Consider the following 19,711-nt stretch of genomic DNA (forward strand, 5'->3'; position numbering starts at 1 on the left):
GAGGCCCTGCCACAGAGGGTCTCAATTCCCAATGACGACGATCTTGATTGATTGTGAAGCTCGAAAGTCGCCCAACTAAATCAGTGGCATAGAGAAGTGGTGAGAGCTGTATTCTTTCGATGACTTGCCCACTTTCCTATTTTTGCACAGTTCTTTTCGCTCCAGAACCTGACTTCTGCAACGACACCGCAAACATACCGTTGTACGGAGGTATAATCCATTTATGGTAATAATGCGTTTAGCAAACCGCGGATTGTTCACCTCTACTTTGTGACCACCAAAAGACGTTTTAGAGGAACACTACGGTCGAGCCGTTGTCCCAGTTTCGTCCCGCTTGATGCTGGGCATATCTATGCCCCACTGACTTTCGAGGCGATTGCATGTATTGCATGTACTCAAAGCCGAAGCAGGAAACACTGTACAGTGCAAGCGTGTACCTCCACTTGCCGGCGGCTGAAGCGACACACGATCTCAGGGCGCTTCGGGCACTTCATTCGCCATAGCCTGGCAAGCAGAGAGAACGAGCGCGACGCAAGAGGGTCTCTATCATGGTACCCTTGGATAAGGGTATGCGAAGACGCTCATCAGGATGTCTCGCCCTCGGGTGACACGAGTCTAACTGCTGACGACTGGTCAAAATGCTCAGAACTCATGGACCTCAGCATCAACGACCCAACCCCAGTCCCGCACTTTGACGCCTCTCAAGAACCGCCGCCGCCGCCCCTTTCCAGCGAAGGCATCGTGGCCCAGGACATCACGCAAAAATTCTTGTCCGCCGCTGCCAGTAAGCCAGAGCGTTCGGGCTGCGATCTTGTCCTACTCGACCCCATGCTGACAATTGCCGCTCCATCCCTTAACAGCCTTGGAACCTGGTGAGCTCATTAAGGATGGCTTTTTCAGCTTGTTTGAGTCCGTCGGGGCTCTCGAGGTGCGTTTTCTCTTCAAAGCCGAGTTCCCCTGAGCTTCCCTGAGCTGCACACTGAGCAAGCCTAGATCATGGACCCCAAGATGGACAGCGGTTGTCTAGCTCCTGGAGAGTCCCTCGATGACGACTACGATGTGGCCCGTCCTCTCCTCCCAAGTGAGGTGGTGGGCATCATCGACCAGCTGTTGTGCCTGGAGGTTGGCCATCTTTCTTGACAACTGTCGGCAAGCAAATCTAACCACGTACAGATGGCATGGCACCTTGGCTACCCGCTGTCCCAGACGCTCTTCACGAGCTTCTACGTCGAGAAGATGCTAAATCCGAATCCAGGAGCGCTGAGAGATGCCGACTTCGTAAGGGATGGCGGCGACCGCTGCTCACGGGATCCCATGCACCGCGTTCTCAGGGCCTATTGCCTGGGATTGCTAAAGTCATGCTACTACGTTAACGAGCGGATCAAGCATGAGCACTCCTATGAGGTAAGATTTCTTTCGAGCACGCCTTGAATAGCGACGCTAATGCCCGAGTAGGAAGAGGACTTTGTGACAAATACGTACAACCGGTCACTCCTGGAGTCCATAGACCGATATGAAATTCGTGATGAAATCATCGAGGCTCGGAATGTTATCTACGACATAAGGCACAAGCTAACGGACGAGATGGCGCACGCGTTGGGCTTTCGTCTGGAGCTGAGAACCGCTTTCCTAAGGGCAATCGAGTTATGCGAGCTGCGTAGCGATCCCGAGTCGTTGAGTCTGCCCTGGGCGCAAATGCAAGGGGTCTGGGAGGCCATCAACAAGACCCGCCACCTCGGGAAGCCCGTTCCGGAGGCGTTCAGCACCAAGATCCAACGAAGGCTTGCTAGTACCATGCCACCCCGCCCCATCGTGCAGCCGAGCCCGAAGGAAACCTATGAGCACTTCAAGAAGCTGATAGCTGACGGGCTCAATGTGCTCAACGTCCTCAACTATGCCGACTCGCAAAGCCTACTGGTAGGCCCGGCCTTCCTCCCGGCATGAACGAACTCTGACACACGTCACAGAACTTTGTCCTCACTTTTCAAGCTCAGAAACCGCAGCCGCTAGTGTTCATCCGGTCCATCCTCCAGAACTTTCTCTTTCATGACATGGTTATTCTTGGCCGCCTTAGCATTCGCCAGGTCCTCGACGACGACTTGTCCATCGTGGTTCTGCCGAGCAGCCTCCTCCTCGACCCCGCCAACGACTCTGTCGAGGCACCCCACCACCCACGCTACGCAATAGCTCACCAGATGGAACTCTTCCGCCAGCGAGCCGCGCAGTCCTACCTCGACATATTTCGTGCCTTCTGCCAGAACCGCTGCCGCGTCCGCCGGACCCTCTTCCACTCCCTGCAGGACTGGGAAATGGTTCAAACCGACGCGGAGGAGATCGACCAGCTGCTTCAGCTTCAGACCGAGGAGAAGCCCCTCGTGTACCCGCCATCTGGAGACGAAGCCAGCCACTCCCTCCCGCTGTCATCCTGGGCGTACCATTACAAGCTCCGCCTGATGGAGTGGACCGTTCAGCTTGGCTTTGAGCTCGAAATCTACCAACACGACGAACTCGCAGGCATGTACTGGTACCTCAGCCACCTCTCCAAAACCCGCGCTCGACATCTCGAGCGCATCAAGTTCTTTACTACGCATCGCCTCGAGACGTCATCCGCCGCCGCCGCCACTACCGCCTCCAATGCCAAAGCCGCGAGTACCGCTTCCAGCCCACAATATGCCCGCTCCAAGTCCTACCTCCACGTCACCACCCTCGAGGCAGCACTCACCTCGGAGCTGGCCGCCGCCTTCTGCGACATCTACATCGCCCTTCAGCGGCTCAGCCTAATCCCCCGCCCCCCACGGCCTTACGGAACGGACGCGCTCCGCTACGAGGTGCGCATGAAGCCGTTCGCGAACATCGGCCTGCCGGAGCTGCCCTCGTTCGAGGCATTCTCGCACGCTGTCAACCAACCTGACACGCCGACGATCAAGCTGCTCGACAATGCGGCCGCGGCCGCGGCCCACGCCCATGCCGGGCTGGAAGTCATGGCCAAGATGAGCGCGATCGAGGCGTTCGCTGTGGGTTCGCATGAGCGGTGGCTGGAGAGCGTCAAGGGGTGGAGCAAGGCTGCTACTGCTCTGGGCATGGCCGTGTCGAAGGTCAAAAAGGCAGTGACTGCAGTCGCCGCTGCTGAGAGGTCTGGCAATGATGGCGTTGGGGGGCGGCTGCAAGTGCAGGTGCCGCGCCCAGAGGAGGGGTACCATGAGTGGTGGATCGTACCGAAAGTGACGGAGAGGTAGCCGGGGGGAGCCCAGTAGTGGGTAGAAGGGGCAACCGTCGAGGAACGAAAGCAGTTCGGGAACAGAAGAAGGCAAGATACAACACTCGAGACGAACTGTCATTGCTTCCCAAATCCTCCAATCCGCCTCATCCCCACCTGCAACTAAAAGATACAGTGTTTTCAATGCGTGGTTATACAGCATTATTGTCCATCGTTCAAACTTGGACCGCTTTGTCTGCTCAGTTCCGCACATTCCATTCCTCCAGCCCACGAATTGAGCTCTCCGTCTCCACGACTACAGCGGCACAGGATACTATCCGTGCTTCGAGGGTGCTGTCTCCTTGGTGTCTTGGATATCCTTATCCTATACGGTGGAGTAATCATCGAGTACCCACGGAAAAAAAAAGGGGGGGTAGGGGGGAGGGGAAGGCTCCTCCCAGTCAGGCTCGGTCCTTAGGCGGCAACAGTCCTCCTGCCCACAGAGCCGCGTAGCCGGACCGAGTACTCGTAGAGCACGTCCTTGAAGGCAAACAGGAAAGCGGCCGTCAGCACGCTCTGGGTGACCTTGGGGCCGATGCCTAAAATGACAAGTTGGGTCAGCCATCTGGAATGAGAAACAGGAAAGGAAGAAGAAGAAGAAGAAGAAGAAGAGAGAGGAATTACCCTTATACAAGCCGGCGTAGCCCTCCTCTTTGATGACACGGTTGATGGCCTCCATGACGCCTTCCTTCTTCTCGCCGGCCTTGGCGACATGCATCTGGCTCTTGACCGTGATATACGGATAGGTGACGGTGGTGGCGAACAGCTTGCCGAGGGCGCCAAGGAAGAAGGCCATGGTGGGGGTGACGCGGCGCTTCCGCTCGACGGCGTTCTTCATCTGCTCAAACAGGGTGTACTGCAGGATCGGGTTGATGACCAGGACCAGGGCGGGCACGACGCCGGCGAAGAGGGCCTGCGGGCCCTCGGTGCGCAGCAGGTTGAGCAGGGTGCCGATCGTGCTCGGCTTCTTGTCCACCTTGTTGCCGGTCGCCGGGCCGGGGAGGGAGTCCTTGTCGGCGGCGGCCGTGTTCTTGCGCGCCGTCATGCGGGTGTTGACGACCCAGATGGGGTTGGTGAGGACGACGGTGGCGGAGCCGGCGATGGCGCCCGCGATCATGCTCTCGACGGTCGTCAACTTCTTGGAGGCGCGCCCGGCCTTGGCCGCGGCCGCCTCGAAGAAGGCGCGCGTCCACTCGTACCAGTAGTAATAGACAAAGTTGGTCACGCTGATGCCGAAGAGCGCCGACGACATGCCCGAGTAGAGGCCTGCCACGCCCTCGCGGGCAATGATGTTCTGGACGGCGGCCAGGAAGGCGGTCTCGGCCCGCTTGGACTCGACTTGCGCCCGGGTCGAGAGGGTGATGAGGGGGTAGCTGTGGCACGCGCACAAAAATGTTAGTTTCCGCCGCCGCCGCCGCCGCCGTCGGCGCTGGAACCGAGGGTAGGGACATACGTCAGAGCCATGGACAGGATGCCGCCGCCAGCGCCGGCGAGGGCGTGGGCGACATTGTCGTTTTGCGGGAGGACAGGCTTAGAGTGGGACATTTTGGCCGGTTTTGGAGTGTGACGGGAGAACGGGAATTCGGGAGGGTCAAGTTGGTGAAAGAGAGATTGGCAAGCAAATTTCGTCACAAGGAGGTCAATGGCGGGCGCCAGCGGGGTTCCGAAGCGTGGGCGAAACTGGAAAGAGGTTCGAGAAATCCGCGCCCGGCAGATGGAATGCTTGGATTATATCGTATATGGTTCAGGTTGCGAGAGGGAGAAATGAATATCGGAGCCGCAGTCCAATTTACAACACACGGTCCATTTCGTTCATTCGGGGCCTCCCTGAATTTCGGGGCGGTTTGCTGTTGCGATGTTCCAGCAAAGTGCCGCTACCGAGGTCCGATGGGTGCGGGAGCCAAGGAAATGGCAAGGGATTAACACCCGGCGGACCAGCGACGTCACTGGATCGCTGCCGTCTCTTGCCGGGGGATTGTCGCGGCACCTAATCGGATCATGTGAAAGTCGTGGTCTTTGTAATCTTGAAAATGGGGGGAATATCCAGCACAAATTGAGCAGAACAAGCCCATCAGAGCATCTGTGCCCAAATACCTACGGCTAGAGAAGACTGCTTGCGTTGGCTCTTTAACTGCCTGCGATGCAATCCATAAGGTACCAAGCTAGAGAATGGACCTGCACATACAAATACCCTACATATGCAAGTAGGTCCAATGCGCCGATGCCCTGCTTAGCAATGAAACTGACGCACCTGAAAGACGTGTTTTGCTCCGATTTCTGAAGCGTCCGCGCGGAGAGCCATTCGTTGGGCAAGATGAAAGGAGTATACTACTGCGTACTACGCCGTGGTACACTACGGATTGCCAGAGCTGCCATTGGCTTTCCAGGTTAACTTAGCGGACAGGCAATTTCACAAGACTGGGGATCTCCGACTCTGCATGTGACCGACGCGGGGCAGCTAGCCGCAACTGGAACTGTGGAAGACGGTGCATAATACTGTGCGCAACACTGGCCACGCCCACACTCCCGACTGCTTTGCAGAGTCTATTTTTGGCTTCTTTCCCCGACCCCAACCCCCCAGACGGCGGTGCACACGCCTGGACGCGGCCCGCATCGCTCCTCGAAACACGCAACAGGATGGCTGAACAGCGGTTCGCCGAATCTCGTCACCAACGCAGGCTGGCGGATGTTGAGGCGCGCTTGCTGAGCTCATCGGTGGATGCGAAAAGGCGAGTCAAAAAGGTCTGAAATTGGTTCAGGATTTTGGCGCGACATTGATTCGAAAGTCGGCCGTTTTTGTGTGGCTCCGGTTCATCCCATGCGCGATTCAGAACCCGGGACACGGATGCCAACAACCCAGACTTGTCGCCCGACTCTTTAGGGGAAGCTGCAAGATTGAATTCCCAGGACAGAAAGAAGCCGAGCAGTGAGGGCGGCACACGCGCAACCAGAGATGGGCATGCCGTTCGCCTCGACGAAGTCTGAGCCCCTCTCCCAACATCGTTGCAGCTCAGATGACTGAGAAATGGCCGCGACACATCAGCCAACCGAGCCTACCGTCTCCAGGGCTTCATCGCCGACGGCGGCCCAACCCCCTAATCAGCGCTCCCCGCCACGGCGGGCATTGCCAGACCGGGACGTGGACGCCACCTCGATAGAGGATGCCTATGTGGCATTCATCCTCTACTGCAACCCGGCAGTCCCTGCCGACACTGACTCGACCGCCTTGCGGGAGGCCTTTCGCACCCCTCCAAAGAGCGGAGGCAAGAGCTTCAGCACCTACGCCCTGTTCGAGCTCATCAAGCAGCTCGAGACGAAGGAGCTCAAGACATGGGCCGAGCTGGCGTTGAAGCTGGGTGTCGACCCCCCAGACCAGGAGAAGGGGCAGAGCTCACAAAAGATTCAGCAGTATGCTGTCCGTCTCAAGGTAGGTCGGCCCTGTCCCTCGCTGTTGGCGGCGGTCGAGTTCGCTCATGCCAGGACTAGAGGTGGATGCATTCCATGCACGTGGATGCTTTTTTCGAATACCTCATCGGCCGCCCGTCTCCGTACTGGACCGAGATCCCGCCCGAGCATATTCCCGTCGCCGAGCTGGAGCGGGACGGTGTTGCTGCAGAGGATGACATGGCGCTGCGGGCGCTCCTGCCCCAGATCAAACCGCGCCGGGGCCGAAGGAAACCCGAGGACGAGGAACCGGGCAAGTCACCCCCTCAGCGCCCGTCGCCGCAAAGAGACGAGGCTGGCGGTGGCAGGCCGGCCAACACATCAGAACCATGGACGGCGCAAACCGACGGGCGAGGTAGCGTCTTTCTGTTCCCGCCGGTGCCCGACCCCTCGAGGTTGCACCCGTCCGCACCCAGCTGGGGCAACGACGTCGCCCAAACGCCAATGTCGGCCTACCCGGTCCCGCAGTCCGCAATCACCCCATCATCCAGGAACGCGTTCTGGGCGGACGAGCCAAAGTCAGCCATCACGCCCTCCAAGCCAAAATCGGCAAGCAGACGACACGGAGCCAAGGTGGTGTCGTCGGCCTGGAGAAGCGGGGGTCTCGGCGCAGGCGGTAAGACGCGAGGTAGGCCGCCTATCAACCGCGGAGGCAACGCCGAGGGGCCGTTCTCGGCGTTTCCAACATCGGACGGGCCCGTCTTTAGGTTCCCCTCGCCAACTCCCGACCAGCGTCCTGCACCCGACTCTTCGGCAACCGCGCCTACGAGCCATCCGAGTGCGACAACCTCGGCCACCGTGGCCCCGGGAGGTACGTCTCCCGCAGGTCCGCAAGCGCCCCCGCCGCAGCCGAAGCAGAACACAAGTACTCTCTCGCCCATACAAGAGTCGGCGGCCTCTCGGCCGGCTAAGCGAAGGATGCTGTCATTGCAAGTCCCGGAACGGAAGGGAGGTGAAGTTCGGCTAGCCACGCCCCCGCTCCCAGAACCGGCGACGCCGCCCGCGGTGATGGTAAACGGACAGGCGCCCGAGCCGCATCAAAGCCGGACCACATCCCGGCCGCCCGAGGCGAACCAAACTAGCACCACCGTTTCCGGTGGTCCGATCCCAGGAGCGAGCGACGTGGATTCGGGGGCAACGAGCGCCGCTGCCTCTTGGCGGCAACCCATCTTCAGCCCAGCCTCCACGGACCGCACCAACGTGGCCGAAGTCGAGGCTCTTTTTGTGAGTAAGCTCCTCGAGGCCGAGTGGTATGACGCGAACCAGTCGCGCATACCGCCGTGCGGCCTCGATGAGGCGCTGGCCATTTCGCAGACAGTCGTGGAGAACCTGCTCCTGGCCGCACCAAGCAAGGAAGCGTTTTTGATCAACCTCTCCGGGCTCGTCGGAGGAGGGCTCTTGATGCCCAAGAACAGCATGCGCGTCACCCGCTTGGAGGAGCTCCCCGACCGGACGCGGTACTCGACGAGCTGGGAGCTGCGGTTTGGGAGTATCGCGGGGACTTGGACCATGGAGGAGACGGTGCCGCACGCGAAGTGGAAGAAGAGAGAACAAGACGAAGGTGCGGCGCCCGGCTCCGCAACCCGGAACGGGGCTGCCGGGTCGGAAGTGGAGGATTGGGAGAGGAAGTACCAGGAGGTGGCAGCCATGCTGCGGCAGCGCGACGAGGAGTTGATGCGGCTCAAGTCGAAGATCGTCGAATCGGTCAGGAAGAGCTGAACGAACTTACCACTTCTAGCGAATTAGTGCGGATACCCATTCTTTTTTATTTTCCTTTTTTTGATATATGGAGCGGGAAAACAAACAAGGGAAACATGAACCATCCCTTTCGCGAACTTGCCGTCGTGCTTTCTTTGCGGAATGGCAGGCTTGAGTGAGCCCGCTGTCCCAAGATGAGACCAGGCCCGCTGATCGGAAGACAGTTCAGACAGAAGGCTGCCCAAGTTGCTTTTTGCATCTAGGTCTATTAGGTACCCTGTAGGTTTCCGAACTGTCTCGGTGTCTGCTTCCCACCACTCCAACATTTCATTGCACTCCCGATGAGGATGTTCAGACAAGCAGAACAGCCGCCGAGCCGCCAGCCGCCAAAAGAACAGGCGCCGCGCGATGGGCTGCTCCGTCGGGGCTGCCGGTCGGTTCCGGGGCGGCGCCCGACGTTGTCGTCGGCCCGCTGCCCTCCTCGTCCGGGCTACCGGTCGGGCGACTCGTCCTGGACGCCGTGGTAGTGGTGGTGGTCGTCGAGGCGATCGTTATGTCGGAGAAGTAGTTGTCTCGGCACGCATACACGTGTTCCTCGAGCCCCGCGACGTAGGACTTCCGAGAGACCGCCCCTCCTTCCCGCCACTCAAAACAACTGGGACTGGCTGCCCGGGTTCCTCGAACCAGGTACGCTCTTGAGATGCAACAATGAAAGGAGCCGCACCGTGTCCGACGGCCGTGGCACCTGCTGTCCGCTCAGCAGCGAGTGCAGAGTCCTGACGACATGTCTCTCCAATACCTTGTTCTATGACGGCAGCACAAGAGCTTGGTACGCGTGCCTACCTACCACCACCGTCTTTCGGCCCCCTGAACACAAGCAAGATCGGGCCAGATAGAACCCCGCGCTGACTCGATGGGTTTACTACTGTCACGAAATCCGCCCCACAACCAAGTGCGAGTGACAGTTCTTGCGCGAGCCTGACGATGCTCCCGCGCCCGGCGTCGCCCCCCCGAGATCCACGCGGTGGACTACTTCTGCAAGCCCACCACGACCGAGTTCGGGGTTGGTGACTCTGTATCTCGAGGATCCCGGGTCCCCCCCCCCGACCGGCAGGGGGGCGACAACCCTAACCGCCACGGCCACAGCAGGTGCGTGATCTGCCCGGTATGGGATTTCTTTCTTTCTTCTTTCTTTCTTTCTCCAGAGGGCGTGCAATCGGGGCTGCACGAGTTGGAGACACCCACCGACGGACCGCATGAGCTCCCGCCGGACACGTTCGCCCATCGGCAACCGTCCGGGTCGAGCTCGGAGGCAGAAAGCCATCCTCAGCCAACGACGGCGGGGCGAGACGGCAAAGACGAGCTAGCGCCGAGGGAACCTATCTAAAGGGAGCGAGGGGCCCCGATATAATGCGTCTCGCAATTGTCGTCTAGTACATACGACCATACCTGCCTGAAAACACGGGATCCCGTCCGCTCTCCCCTAGTTAAACAGGCAAGGGCTCGAGTAGTAGTTGGGTCGGTGACGACCAGCGAATGCCGGGTGTTGTATGTTCTTTTTTTTCTCTTTTCATTTCTCACTTCTCCACCACGAGCCAGTGCTTTTTATTCTTGGGATATTTTTTGCCTATCCCGTGATCCAGGTTGCTGGGACCCCTAACCCTGATCCAGCTTACACCAGTGCACACAGTATAGGTGCGCGCTCGCAAGTTGGGGGCTAGCACCCGCCCTCCCACCCCGCGGGAACCCCCGTCTGCACATTTGATAACTTCGCGTCTTCTGCTTGGCGCAATCCATCTTATCGAGTGCGTGCTCCATGAAGCAACGCAGCAGCGCCTGCAAAGTTGTACCTCCTTCACCTACCCCTTGCCTACTTGCCAACGAGCATAATTGACTTCTGACTTCCAACTCCCAGTTCATTGATCAAGTCGCACACAGCTTCGGTCTGGAGAGACGGGGAAACACAGGTTTCCCCGTCCCGCCAGGATCTAAGCCTTCCAGGATCTGCAGTTCAACAATTCATCAGTCCACCAGTTCATCATACGCAATGTTTTTTTAGTATCATCGCCGCTCCTCAAAAAAAAAAAAATCACTCTTAGGCCAGGAATATTCATTCGGTTCCTTTGTTTGCTTCTATATATTTTTTCTCTTTTTTTAACTTAATCTAGTTAAATATTCTATTTCTTTCACCATCCTTGGCCTCGTACAACATCCCCGCCACACCGTAACGCCATGCCAAAGCAATATGTTGTCTGCGGCCGGCCGGTGCCCCGGCTCGGAACCCGCCACATCTCGCTGCTCCTCGCCTGCCTCGCCCTGTTCGCCCTCTTCAGCTTGCTCATCACTGTCCCCGGCTCCGTCCCCGGCTCCCCGCCCGGGAACCCGGGCGTACACGCAGCCGGGAATACCTTCTCCGTCCCCAAGACGTTCAAGAGCCCTTGGATGGACAAGCTCAACCCCTTTAAGCCGCCCTCGCACCCGCCCCGCGTCCAGAAGGGCGACACGGACGGCGAATCGGTCTGGCACTCCAGCTGGAACTGGCTGCTCATGCCCTTCAGCGGCTCTGTCACCCTCGACGAGAACCGCGCCCTGCTGCCCGTCCTCAAGGAGCGCACCCCGGTCTACTGCTACTACGACGGCGACGCCCTCCGAGGAGGGGACCGCGCGAGCGCTGAAGCCGAGAGCGCCCTGCTGCTAGCCTGGCGCCGCGCCTGGTGGGCTCAGGGGTTCAGGCCCATCATCCTCACCTCCGCCGAGGCCACCAACAACCCGCTGTACGAGGAGGTGCAGAAGCTCCAGGACATCTCGCCGGCGCTCAAGGTCGACCTGATGCGCTGGCTGGCCTGGCAAGCCATGGGCGACGGCGTGCTTGCCCACCATCTCCTCTTCCCGATGGCTCCCCACGACGATCCGTTCCTGACATACCTCCGCCGCGGCGAGTTCCCCAAGCTGACCCGCTTCAAGGACCTTGATGACGGGCTGCTCGTGGGGTCCGCGGACGAGGTCCTCACGCTCATGAAGACTGCCATGGACGGCGCCGAGACGAGCAAGGCCGAGGGTGTCGTGGCGACTGCAGAGTCGGGCAAGGACGGGGGGGTTTCGCTTATCCTTGTTGAGGATACTCCCACGTCCCTAGCCTACTACTCACCCAGTAAGGTCGAGGCCCTGTACCCCAAGGTCGGCGACCTCTTGAGGGCGTCCCACGCAGCCGGTGTCAGGAGTCTCACCCAGCTCATCAACTCCCACCTACATCTCATCTGGCAGAACACCTTCGCCGACGGCATCTCCGTGGTCAAGCCCCTGCCACACCACACCACCCTCCTCATCACCCCGGCCTACGAGCTCGCTCAGCGACTCGCCCGCTGCCCGGAGAGCCCCCTGCCCGAGAGCTGTCCGCCCAACCGTCTCAACTGCCGGCCGTGCGGCGACTCCAAGCCGTTGAAGATCGCCACCCCTTCCTCATACCAAGACGCCGACACCCTCTACACCATCGGCACCGTCCCGCACCCCTACACCTCCTCCACCCTCAACTACCTCAAGACCCAGCTCTCCATTCCCTGGATCCGCCGCAGGTCCCCTCGCGACGCCTGGATCACCTCCCTGACCTCGTCCCTCTTTACCGACAAGGTTTCGACCACCCCGCGTCTCATCCGCTTCAAGGAGGCCGTCGCCTTGGACGAGCCCAGCCCTGTCGAGACCAAGGACGAAGGAAAAGGGGAAAAAAGCAGCAGAGGAGGAGGCGGCGCCTACCGCTCCCTCTGGCTGCCTGCCGAGCAGCCCATCCCCGACGACCTCGACTGGCACTTTGGCTTTGCCCTGCCCGACCGCGCCTCGTACGCCGACCAATCGTCTACTGCCGCGGCCGACCCCGCCACCGATCCCGCCGCCGCCGACACCGTCAGCACCCAGACCGGGATCCCCCTCCACTCTCCCGAAGACGGCCCGCAACCGACCGAGTCCGACCTCGCCCTCGAGCCCGCCCTGCTCTCCCGCGCCCAGCTCATCGTCCTCTCCTCCTCCTCCTCCTCCTCCTCCTCCCCCCCCTCGGGACTCCTCAAGTCGTCGGCAAAGCCCAAGGCGCCGCAGCCTAGCAAAGAGGACCTCGCGCTCCGCGACGCCGTCGAGGCCTGGAGCCTCGCCGACACCGAGGCCTGGCGCTTCGCCCGCGCCTACCTCGCCCGCAAGTCGCTCGAGCGCCGCGAGTGGGAGCAAGAAGAGTCCAAGTACGCCGGCGGCCTCGGGACGGAAAAGTCGCTAGCCAAAGGTACCAGCACCAGCACCAGCACCAGCAACCCAAGAAAGGGAAGGGGTGGGAGGGGAGCCGGAGGCAACGTCTGGGACCGTTGGCTCGATCGGGATTGAGCCCGCTTCCGATCGCTTCCTCCTGCCCGGGGATGACACATATGCACCCATGCACTTTATTTGCACCGTATTGGATCCGGGCCTGACGTCGGCGCTGTGCGCTGGCTGTGAAATAGGTTGTGAGAAAAGCATTGGATAAAGGTGTCTGGAGTCTTTGTTCCGAATCGAATGCCCATGGAGCATCAAAACTGGCCTTTCTCTCATTATATGCTAGAAAAAGAGCACAGAGCCATGAAGCCTTGTTTTGCAGAGATCACCCGCAGATGGATCAGGTACGGTACACCATTTTGCCCTGCCATGGTTGTAACCTCGCGCTACTCTTGAGATGTTTGTTTTGTTTCATGCATCAGATACATTACCAAAAGCATCACAGTCACAAACCATCACTACTTGTCATTCCGAATTGTATATTCCTTGTGTTTTATAAAAGCCCTATTCTACATCATCTGGTAGTAAGCTGCCCTTTGTATAACATGCTCCTGGTCTCCCGAGCTTAATCGGTACCATCATCATAGAACATTAGGCCGGAGAGCGCCTAAGTAATGACATATTTCGAATAGAAAAAGAAAAATAAACGAAGAAAAGTGAAAGAACACCTAACACTCTCATAACTGAGCTCCCCACCAGTGCCGTAACATATTATGAGGGCGACATCTGCTAGCAATTCAACCATCAATACCCAGTTTCTCACATGCTAAAGGCGGGAGCCATCTCGCGCCGAGTAGCGTCATCGACAGCAAGGTGCTTGAACTGATCCTCCAGCGAGCTCACGCCGCTCGGAGGGCAATTCTCTCCGCGCTTCTCTGGAACGTTCGAGGGCGCGGGTCCACTGTTTTCGCTCAGATCATGGACGTCGGACAATTTCCCTGAGGAGATATCTCTAGTTGACGATATCTGATTGGTGCTCAGCGAGGGAGTCAAGGATGCTGCAGCGTTACCAGTGCAGTGCGGCAAAAAGCCTTGGGCCGTAGTTGACGACAGCGCGCTGCTGGTAGCCCCCTTCCTCAGCACCGCCTGCCAAAGCTTGGCGCTGCGTACTATTGTCAGTAGCTTGACGGCGCAAATTGGTTAAGTCCAGACGCAATGCATACCTTGTATTGTCCGAGCGTCGGTCAGATTGCCCAACAGCGGCATCCAGGCTGTTTTCGCACTTAAGAGGCGCCCCACCGGTAAAGTCTTCAGAGCCGCCGTTGACCTGAGTCTCAAACGAGATTGTCCTGGTAAGTCTTGCCGAGACGCAGTTGTCCTCGCTGACCGACACGCCTTTGATATTGACCCGCTGAACCGGGGTCATGGGACGGAAAGGGTCCCCGTCAGAGTCGGTTGTGCGGCAGCTAGAGTCCTGAGCTTGCTCAGCAGAAGGCTCCTTGATGGGCGAGGGTGGATAGAAGTGCTTCCCGTCGTACTTGGGCAGGCCCCGAACGGCAGACTTGGGTGCCTTGCCCCAGTACAAAAAGCGGGCACGGCGCTCCTCTTCAGTCAACGGGCGTTTGTACACGTAATCCTGATCTCGGGCGGTACGAGGATTGACGCCCTTTGGAAGCGTCCCGAGCAAGTACGGCACGCCATAGCCAGATAGAGGTTTGGTACTGTTGCTGCCGGATCGTCTCCGTTCGTCAGAGCCATGGAGGCTGCTCTCGGAGTGAGGTGCCGCGGCCATAGAGGCAGAGAATGGTTGGGACACTGAGCGCTGTTCGCCCTCACAGAGGCTTTCAGTGTTCTCGACTTCTAGCGCGTGGATCCTCTTGTCTGCTTCTTCACATGCCTTCATTTCCCTAGCATATTTACTGCCTGTCCAGGTCGAGGCATAGCCACGAGGCTGGAAAATAGGAGCCGTTGCGGCCTCGTTGGGGAGACCTGCAGCATTCGGTCTACTGCTGATTCCCGTGGATACCGGCTCGACGTGACTCTTACCCAAGGGTTTTCCGCTTTGGTCGACATTGGTAGTAGTACCATGAGTGGCCAGCGCAACCCCCTGATTGACTGATTCATCCGGTTCCTTCTTGATGCCCGGAGCCCCGTAACCAAGTGGCACAGTCAAGGTAGGCGGCTGAGGCTGAGCTTTGTTCTCCTCGACGGCCATGCCGGCTTGGGCTGGTGCTCCGTTGTTCTTTCCCTGGGTGGCCTTGAAATGCGCTTCCTCGTATTCAAGTTGGGTCTTCAATGTCTGCTCAAACCTTTGGATGTGGCCCTTGATGATTTGGATCCTCTGCTCCATATCCTTCTCATCAATCTGGTGACGATTGTACTGCAGCTGATCCTCGTGGTACTTGAGACTCTGTTTGAACGAAGCAATCTGCTTTTTTGTAATATCGCTGGGTTTAATTGACGAGATCGGCGGAGCTGTGTTTCCACTGAAGTTGGCATTAGCTGGGACAATGTGGTTAACAACAGGTGGAAGGCCTGAGAGGCTCCGGTTGGAGAGCGCGTAGGACGACCCCGTGGCAGCGGAACTGGCCTGAGTGGACTGTGGTTGCGTGTAGTTGCCAGGAAGCTGCGGTGCAACACCTTGAGAAATGCCAACCATGTGGACGGGGACCACCGGGCTGCCCAAGGGGCCAGGAAATGCTCCAACGGGACATATGAGCTGACTGTTGTAGTAGAACGGCTCGGACAGTGATGCCTTGGTCTTGCTCTGCTTGTCATCCTCCGTCGCCTTTGTGCTGTGCAGATCTTTCAGAGCGCTGGTAGGGACGAATTGCGCCATGGAAGCAGGGCTCACAGCACCTTGAGGGAAGGGAAATCCTGGGTGCAGATGCGCTCCCAAAGTCATGGGCACAAACGAGACTGGAGTTTGAAGAGGTTGGAAGCCGGACGGATATCCGGTGACAAGTGGGGAGACAATCGGGACTGCTTGGCTAAGACTAACAGGGGCTGTTGGTTGCTGGCTGATTGCTGCCTTGTCAGAAAAGCCATGGCTGTCCATGATACTGTTGTCGTTCGCTCGCTTGGTTGTGGGCGACGGCGGGCCGCGGGTATTTGGCACGATTCGGCCGCCAGCAGTGACACGGACATGTGTAGGAGACACGACAGCCTTGTAGAAGCGCTGGAAACCTTCGTCTCGCTGAGCTGAGACACCTGTAGGTGCAGGAATAGGCTCTGCAGTTGTAGCCTCTGTATCGCTCCGGCCTCGGTACTTCCACTCCATTGGGTGTGGAGGGTTTTGAGCAGACTCAGGGCCCACGGCTTGAACAGCGCCACGAGGGATCTCCCGAGTCAAACCGCGAATAGAATTTTGTGAAGCTTCACGGGCGAAGTCGCGACCCATACGGCGGCTCACGGTTCCCTTGAATATAAGCTCGTCTGAGGTTACAGACGAGTCATCCTTGTGTCTGCTGGTCGGAGGTCTGCAGCTGGCCGAAGACGATTCACTTTTAGAACGACAAAGAATATCGACTGATATGACCATGTCAGACATATTGCCAGAAAGGAGAAGCAGTGGGTGCGGGTAATTGTACCGATTTCAGGGTCGTTAGCATTAGCCAGGACCTCATTTGGGACTCTATTGGTGCGAAGACCCAAGAGCTCAGTGAGAGTGTAAGTTCGGCGAGCCATATCGTGATTGATATGGGCGAAAACGTAGTACGTGCGGTGCCGTGGTGTGTAGTGCCAGCGAAACAAGGTGGGATATGACCTGTCGCAACACGACGGTGAGGGCAGTGACTGAACGACAAATGCGACGATGGGCGGCACAGAGACTCTCTCGCTGTCACGGTCTGTCAGTTTCTGCTCTTCAAGCTGTGATACAATGAACTCTGGCAGAAGGGAGCGGTGGAAATCAAGGGAACTGTTTGCTGTCAAAGAGTCGATTTTGACTTCAATGAATCTGCAGCGATTGTGCAGTTGAAGAAGATGTTTGATTGCGAAGACAGTCGAGGGAGTGATGGAGCAATCTTCGTCTTGTAGTTCCTTCAACTCTTTGAGCAAGCGCCGAGCACGCTTGCTGATTGGACTTTGCCTCATGATTTGATGAACGGTGCAAGTAACGGATCAGGGAGGGGGGAAGGGGGGTCGCGCAATGAGGGTTGTGTGTGGCATCCGACGTGGTTCCAGGGCCCAATGTAGTAAAGGATTGGTATTTTAGGACCACTTACTGCCAGTATTAGAGCTCAAGCTTGACCAGTGTGGGACAACGATGAGCGATTCACTTGGTGCGTCCCGCACTCGAGGCTGGAGATGTCCCAGTGAAAACACCCAGGTGACGAAGTTTAGGTGGTAGGCAACGTTTTGTGGAGAAGAAGGACACGGCAGGATGATTGAAACCTCCCAGAAACCGGAGCTTGCGAGAGTGACAGGTGTGAAGTGTAGCAAAAAGCTAGGTCGCGATTCCTGGCTCTGGATAGAAGGAGTTGGAGAGAGAACAAAAAGAAGGGCGAACATGCAATATGACACGGTGATGGTGCTTGACAAACGAGGAGAAAGGAAAACAAGGCAAAGACCGGCATAAAATTGCAGACCAGGACAGGCCACAGGCAGGTTATTAAGACCGAAGCTGGAAGTTACGACTAATCATCCAGCTGCGTGTTGCGGGAAGGCATCCACCCTCGTGTTGGGAAGAAGACGCTACTAGCGTGTGACACAACGGAAGGCGCATTAAACCAAACAGCAACAATAGGAAAGGAGGAAGGAAGGAGTGAGTGTGCGAGTGAAAACTCTCCAAAAAACCACGATGTGACTTGCAGGTCCAAAACCTGGCACGCTCGCGTTTGAGATGTTGTGAACCCGTGGGTCAAACTCAGACAACCCGGGGTGTTGATCAGAGAAAATTCAATCCTGTCACTATCAACTGACACAACTAGCCCTGTAGCTGTCAAGACGAATTGAAAGTCACAAGGGCTCATACAGGGTCGCCGTAGTTGAAGGGTAGGTATATACATTGCTGTACTCGCTGCCTAAAAACATATCGCACACCAACGAATGCTGCACCATTTCGTGACGGCGGTTTAGACTGCGCCCCAAATACCCAAGGTCCAATTCGTATGATGGGCCGCAGAGCTTCTGATCAGGCTGCCGGCGCCCAAGCTCTGCCTCTGTGTTTTGTGGTCCACATCGCTCGCCCTGCTTGCCCCCGCGGCACCATGCTGCAACCAGAGCTCGCGGTCAATGGTGGCTACTGCCGCCCCTTTGAGATGGGTAACTAAGCTCGCGCCGCTCCAGGCACCGAGCGACTCGATGGCTCTCAAGTCGCCATGTATTGGGGGGACCTCGTCATACCTTCGTTTAAGCTGCTCCTCGATGGTGTCTACTTCGGGTATCGTGTTGGCTGCGTCGTGCCAGATTCCGTCCTGTTCTTCGCTTCCGTCTTCGTCTCCTGGCGATGCCGTACCGGCCGACGTACTGGACGCTTTACGCGACACTCTCCTCTTCAACTTGGGGTTGGTTCGCAGTTGTTCCACGGCTCTCCCTCGGACGGGGTCCCACCCTCTCTCCTGAACGAGTTGGGTCACCTCATCAAAAATCCGACCCCGCAGGCCGAGGACATTGGAGCATCCCCCTGTGAAGATGATACGCGACATGCAAAGAGCGCGGACATCTACCGGTAACTGCAACAGGCTCCTATACACCAGGAGGTGCAGGGGCAGCTCGTGGTCGTCAAAACTTGTAGGTGCATACTGAGAATCGAAAAAGGCGTCCTCGCACGGTTCGGCCAGGGCGTCGAAGGGTAGCTCTAAGGTGGTCGGTGACAACCACGACCGCAACGGGATCTTAACTGAACTAGTCCTTCCAGACGCGGTATGGATTTGAGACTCTCCCTCGTCCTGCTCTTGGACAGGGGCCAAGACGTCAGAAGAGGCTCGGTTGGCATTTGAGGCCCGGCGAGGCTTGCACCAGACCATGCGGGTAGTGATGTCGCTGCATTCTTCGAAGCTAACGACATGATCCTGGCTATCGTCAAGTCCACTTTGAGTTTGGGGTAGGTGTTTGGCGAGTAATTTATGTGTCTGTTCCACAAGCATCCTGCCTCCGCGGATGCTCCTCCTGGTGTCTACCTCACGGTACTCGTAAACACTCGTGACCACTGTCTCGGCCCAACCGAGATCAACTACAAGTGCTGAGCGCACACCAGCACCGACGGCCAATGCGAGCGGGGATGAGAGCAGCGAAATGTTTGGCGGCTGAAACCGAGTGAAGACGCTGTCCAAGGCGGCCGACAGTAGAGGTATCGGCAGGCTGGAGGGAATGACCCAAACCATCCTCCGTGGACGCGAGTCAATGAGAAGATGTCTAACTCGCTGGTCAACAACGACTCGACCCGTCAGATCTAGAGTATGCCAACCTACTTGGTGAACGCTTCTCTCAACGCCCTCTCGATCTTATCCCCGACAAGACCGAGATCAGCTCCTCGAACGTCATACTGCCACAGCTCATGATCCTTGCCCCACAGTCCGCCAGCGGTAGCGGTCCTCCAATCATGGCGGTAATCCGTCTGCCAGGCCCTGAAATCGCCAGCCCTGCGCAGTTGGTCTGGTCCGAACCAAACGCATCCCCGGGGAGCTGGGTCTCCGGAGAAGCCAACCTGAAGCTTTCGAGTCCCAAACTCAATGATGATGATCTCCTCGTCGGCGCGGAGGCTGGAGGGTGACCCAAAGTTGGAGGGGATGGATCGGAGTGGTGTTGACGGCCCGGTCTGGTGATGATGACCGACTCCGGGCGGCGGTCGGATATTAGCAACCGACCGATGCGGAAGCGGCGCTGAATCCATGGGCGCCGACATGGTGAGGGGGAGAGTTGGGGGTTTAACGTTCCATGAGGAGTTCAGTTAGCAAGTAGTGCTAAAAACTTTCTGTTTGAAGATAACCACAAGGCACTGTTCGTCATAAGCAACACCTTACACGTGAAGATGGAAATCAAGACTGACACTGTGTCGCTCACTGGCGATTTTACGCGTTTGGGGCCAGTTGCGGTACATCTTTCGGTTAAAATCATATCTACTTGCTGTGGAGTAGCTTA

The 19,711-nt window shown here is 57.8% G+C and overlaps 8 protein-coding genes across 8 annotated transcripts; 4 read left to right on the forward strand and 4 right to left on the reverse strand.

Annotated features, from left to right (window-relative positions):
• Positions 1 to 270: 270 nt before the first annotated feature.
• Positions 271 to 3,326, forward strand: P884DRAFT_249811 (Mak10 subunit, NatC N-terminal acetyltransferase-domain-containing protein). Its single transcript, XM_069440617.1, has 7 exons — positions 271 to 567; positions 647 to 784; positions 861 to 928; positions 994 to 1,122; positions 1,174 to 1,404; positions 1,456 to 1,917; positions 1,968 to 3,326. The coding sequence occupies exons 1-7, from the start codon at positions 549 to 551 to the stop codon at positions 3,234 to 3,236; spliced, it is 2,316 nt and encodes a 771-aa protein (XP_069294546.1). The 5' UTR covers positions 271 to 548; the 3' UTR covers positions 3,237 to 3,326.
• P884DRAFT_332048 (mitochondrial carrier domain-containing protein) lies at positions 3,327 to 5,173 on the reverse strand. The gene is made up of 3 exons (XM_069445758.1): positions 4,710 to 5,173; positions 3,881 to 4,629; positions 3,327 to 3,795 (listed from the first exon to the last, which is right to left on the reverse strand). The coding sequence occupies exons 1-3, from the start codon at positions 4,799 to 4,801 to the stop codon at positions 3,671 to 3,673; spliced, it is 966 nt and encodes a 321-aa protein (XP_069294547.1). The 5' UTR covers positions 4,802 to 5,173; the 3' UTR covers positions 3,327 to 3,670.
• Positions 5,174 to 6,281: 1,108 nt separating this feature from the next.
• Positions 6,282 to 8,419, forward strand: P884DRAFT_280155 (ARS binding protein 2-domain-containing protein; the record flags this gene model as incomplete). The annotated part of the gene is made up of 2 exons (XM_069443406.1): positions 6,282 to 6,683; positions 6,743 to 8,419. 2 exons carry the CDS (start codon positions 6,282 to 6,284, stop codon positions 8,417 to 8,419), a joined length of 2,079 nt encoding a protein of 692 aa, XP_069294548.1.
• Positions 8,420 to 8,431: 12 nt separating this feature from the next.
• P884DRAFT_314678 (uncharacterized protein) lies at positions 8,432 to 9,722 on the reverse strand (the record flags this gene model as incomplete). Its single annotated transcript, XM_069445245.1, has 4 exons — positions 8,432 to 9,075; positions 9,246 to 9,265; positions 9,331 to 9,556; positions 9,644 to 9,722. The coding sequence occupies 4 exons, from the start codon at positions 9,720 to 9,722 to the stop codon at positions 8,750 to 8,752; spliced, it is 651 nt and encodes a 216-aa protein (XP_069294549.1). The 3' UTR covers positions 8,432 to 8,749.
• Positions 9,723 to 10,260: 538 nt separating this feature from the next.
• Positions 10,261 to 12,892, forward strand: P884DRAFT_70351 (uncharacterized protein). The gene has a single exon (XM_069446032.1). It carries the CDS (start codon positions 10,631 to 10,633, stop codon positions 12,758 to 12,760), a length of 2,130 nt encoding a protein of 709 aa, XP_069294550.1. The 5' UTR covers positions 10,261 to 10,630; the 3' UTR covers positions 12,761 to 12,892.
• On the forward strand, positions 12,697 to 13,278 carry P884DRAFT_263699 (uncharacterized protein). The gene has a single exon (XM_069441780.1). The coding sequence runs from the start codon at positions 13,024 to 13,026 to the stop codon at positions 13,255 to 13,257; it is 234 nt and encodes a 77-aa protein (XP_069294551.1). The 5' UTR covers positions 12,697 to 13,023; the 3' UTR covers positions 13,258 to 13,278.
• Positions 13,279 to 13,352: 74 nt separating this feature from the next.
• Positions 13,353 to 16,315, reverse strand: P884DRAFT_314686 (uncharacterized protein; the record flags this gene model as incomplete). The annotated part of the gene is made up of 3 exons (XM_069445246.1): positions 13,353 to 13,790; positions 13,852 to 16,131; positions 16,167 to 16,315. The coding sequence occupies 3 exons, from the start codon at positions 16,313 to 16,315 to the stop codon at positions 13,448 to 13,450; spliced, it is 2,772 nt and encodes a 923-aa protein (XP_069294552.1). The 3' UTR covers positions 13,353 to 13,447.
• A 1,388-nt stretch (positions 16,316 to 17,703) lies between these two features.
• On the reverse strand, positions 17,704 to 19,475 carry P884DRAFT_208937 (uncharacterized protein; the record flags this gene model as incomplete). The annotated part of the gene is made up of 2 exons (XM_069438908.1): positions 17,704 to 18,985; positions 19,042 to 19,475. 2 exons carry the CDS (start codon positions 19,473 to 19,475, stop codon positions 17,704 to 17,706), a joined length of 1,716 nt encoding a protein of 571 aa, XP_069294553.1.
• Between the last annotated feature and the right edge of the window lie 236 nt (positions 19,476 to 19,711).

The sequence above is a fragment of the Thermothelomyces heterothallicus genome (genome assembly GCF_042370625.1).
Source record: "Thermothelomyces heterothallicus CBS 202.75 unplaced genomic scaffold P884_scaffold_27, whole genome shotgun sequence".
NCBI classification, from domain to species: domain Eukaryota; kingdom Fungi; phylum Ascomycota; class Sordariomycetes; order Sordariales; family Chaetomiaceae; genus Thermothelomyces; species Thermothelomyces heterothallicus.

Coding starts and splice junctions, on each gene's coding strand:
- P884DRAFT_249811 (XM_069440617.1), top strand. Junction 929..993: donor AGTCCGTCGGGGCTCTCGAG/GTGCGTTTTCTC, acceptor GAGCAAGCCTAG/ATCATGGACCCCAAGATGGA. Junction 1,918..1,967: donor CCGACTCGCAAAGCCTACTG/GTAGGCCCGGCC, acceptor CACACGTCACAG/AACTTTGTCCTCACTTTTCA.
- P884DRAFT_70351 (XM_069446032.1), top strand. CDS start 10,631: ATGCCAAAGCAATATGTTGTCTGCGGCCGGCCGGTGCCCCGGCTCGGA.
- P884DRAFT_263699 (XM_069441780.1), top strand. CDS start 13,024: ATGGATCAGGTACGGTACACCATTTTGCCCTGCCATGGTTGTAACCTC.
- P884DRAFT_332048 (XM_069445758.1), bottom strand. CDS start 4,801: ATGTCCCACTCTAAGCCTGTCCTCCCGCAAAACGACAATGTCGCCCAC. Junction 4,630..4,709: donor ATCCTGTCCATGGCTCTGAC/GTATGTCCCTAC, acceptor CGCGTGCCACAG/CTACCCCCTCATCACCCTCT. Junction 3,796..3,880: donor CTACGCCGGCTTGTATAAGG/GTAATTCCTCTC, acceptor TTGTCATTTTAG/GCATCGGCCCCAAGGTCACC.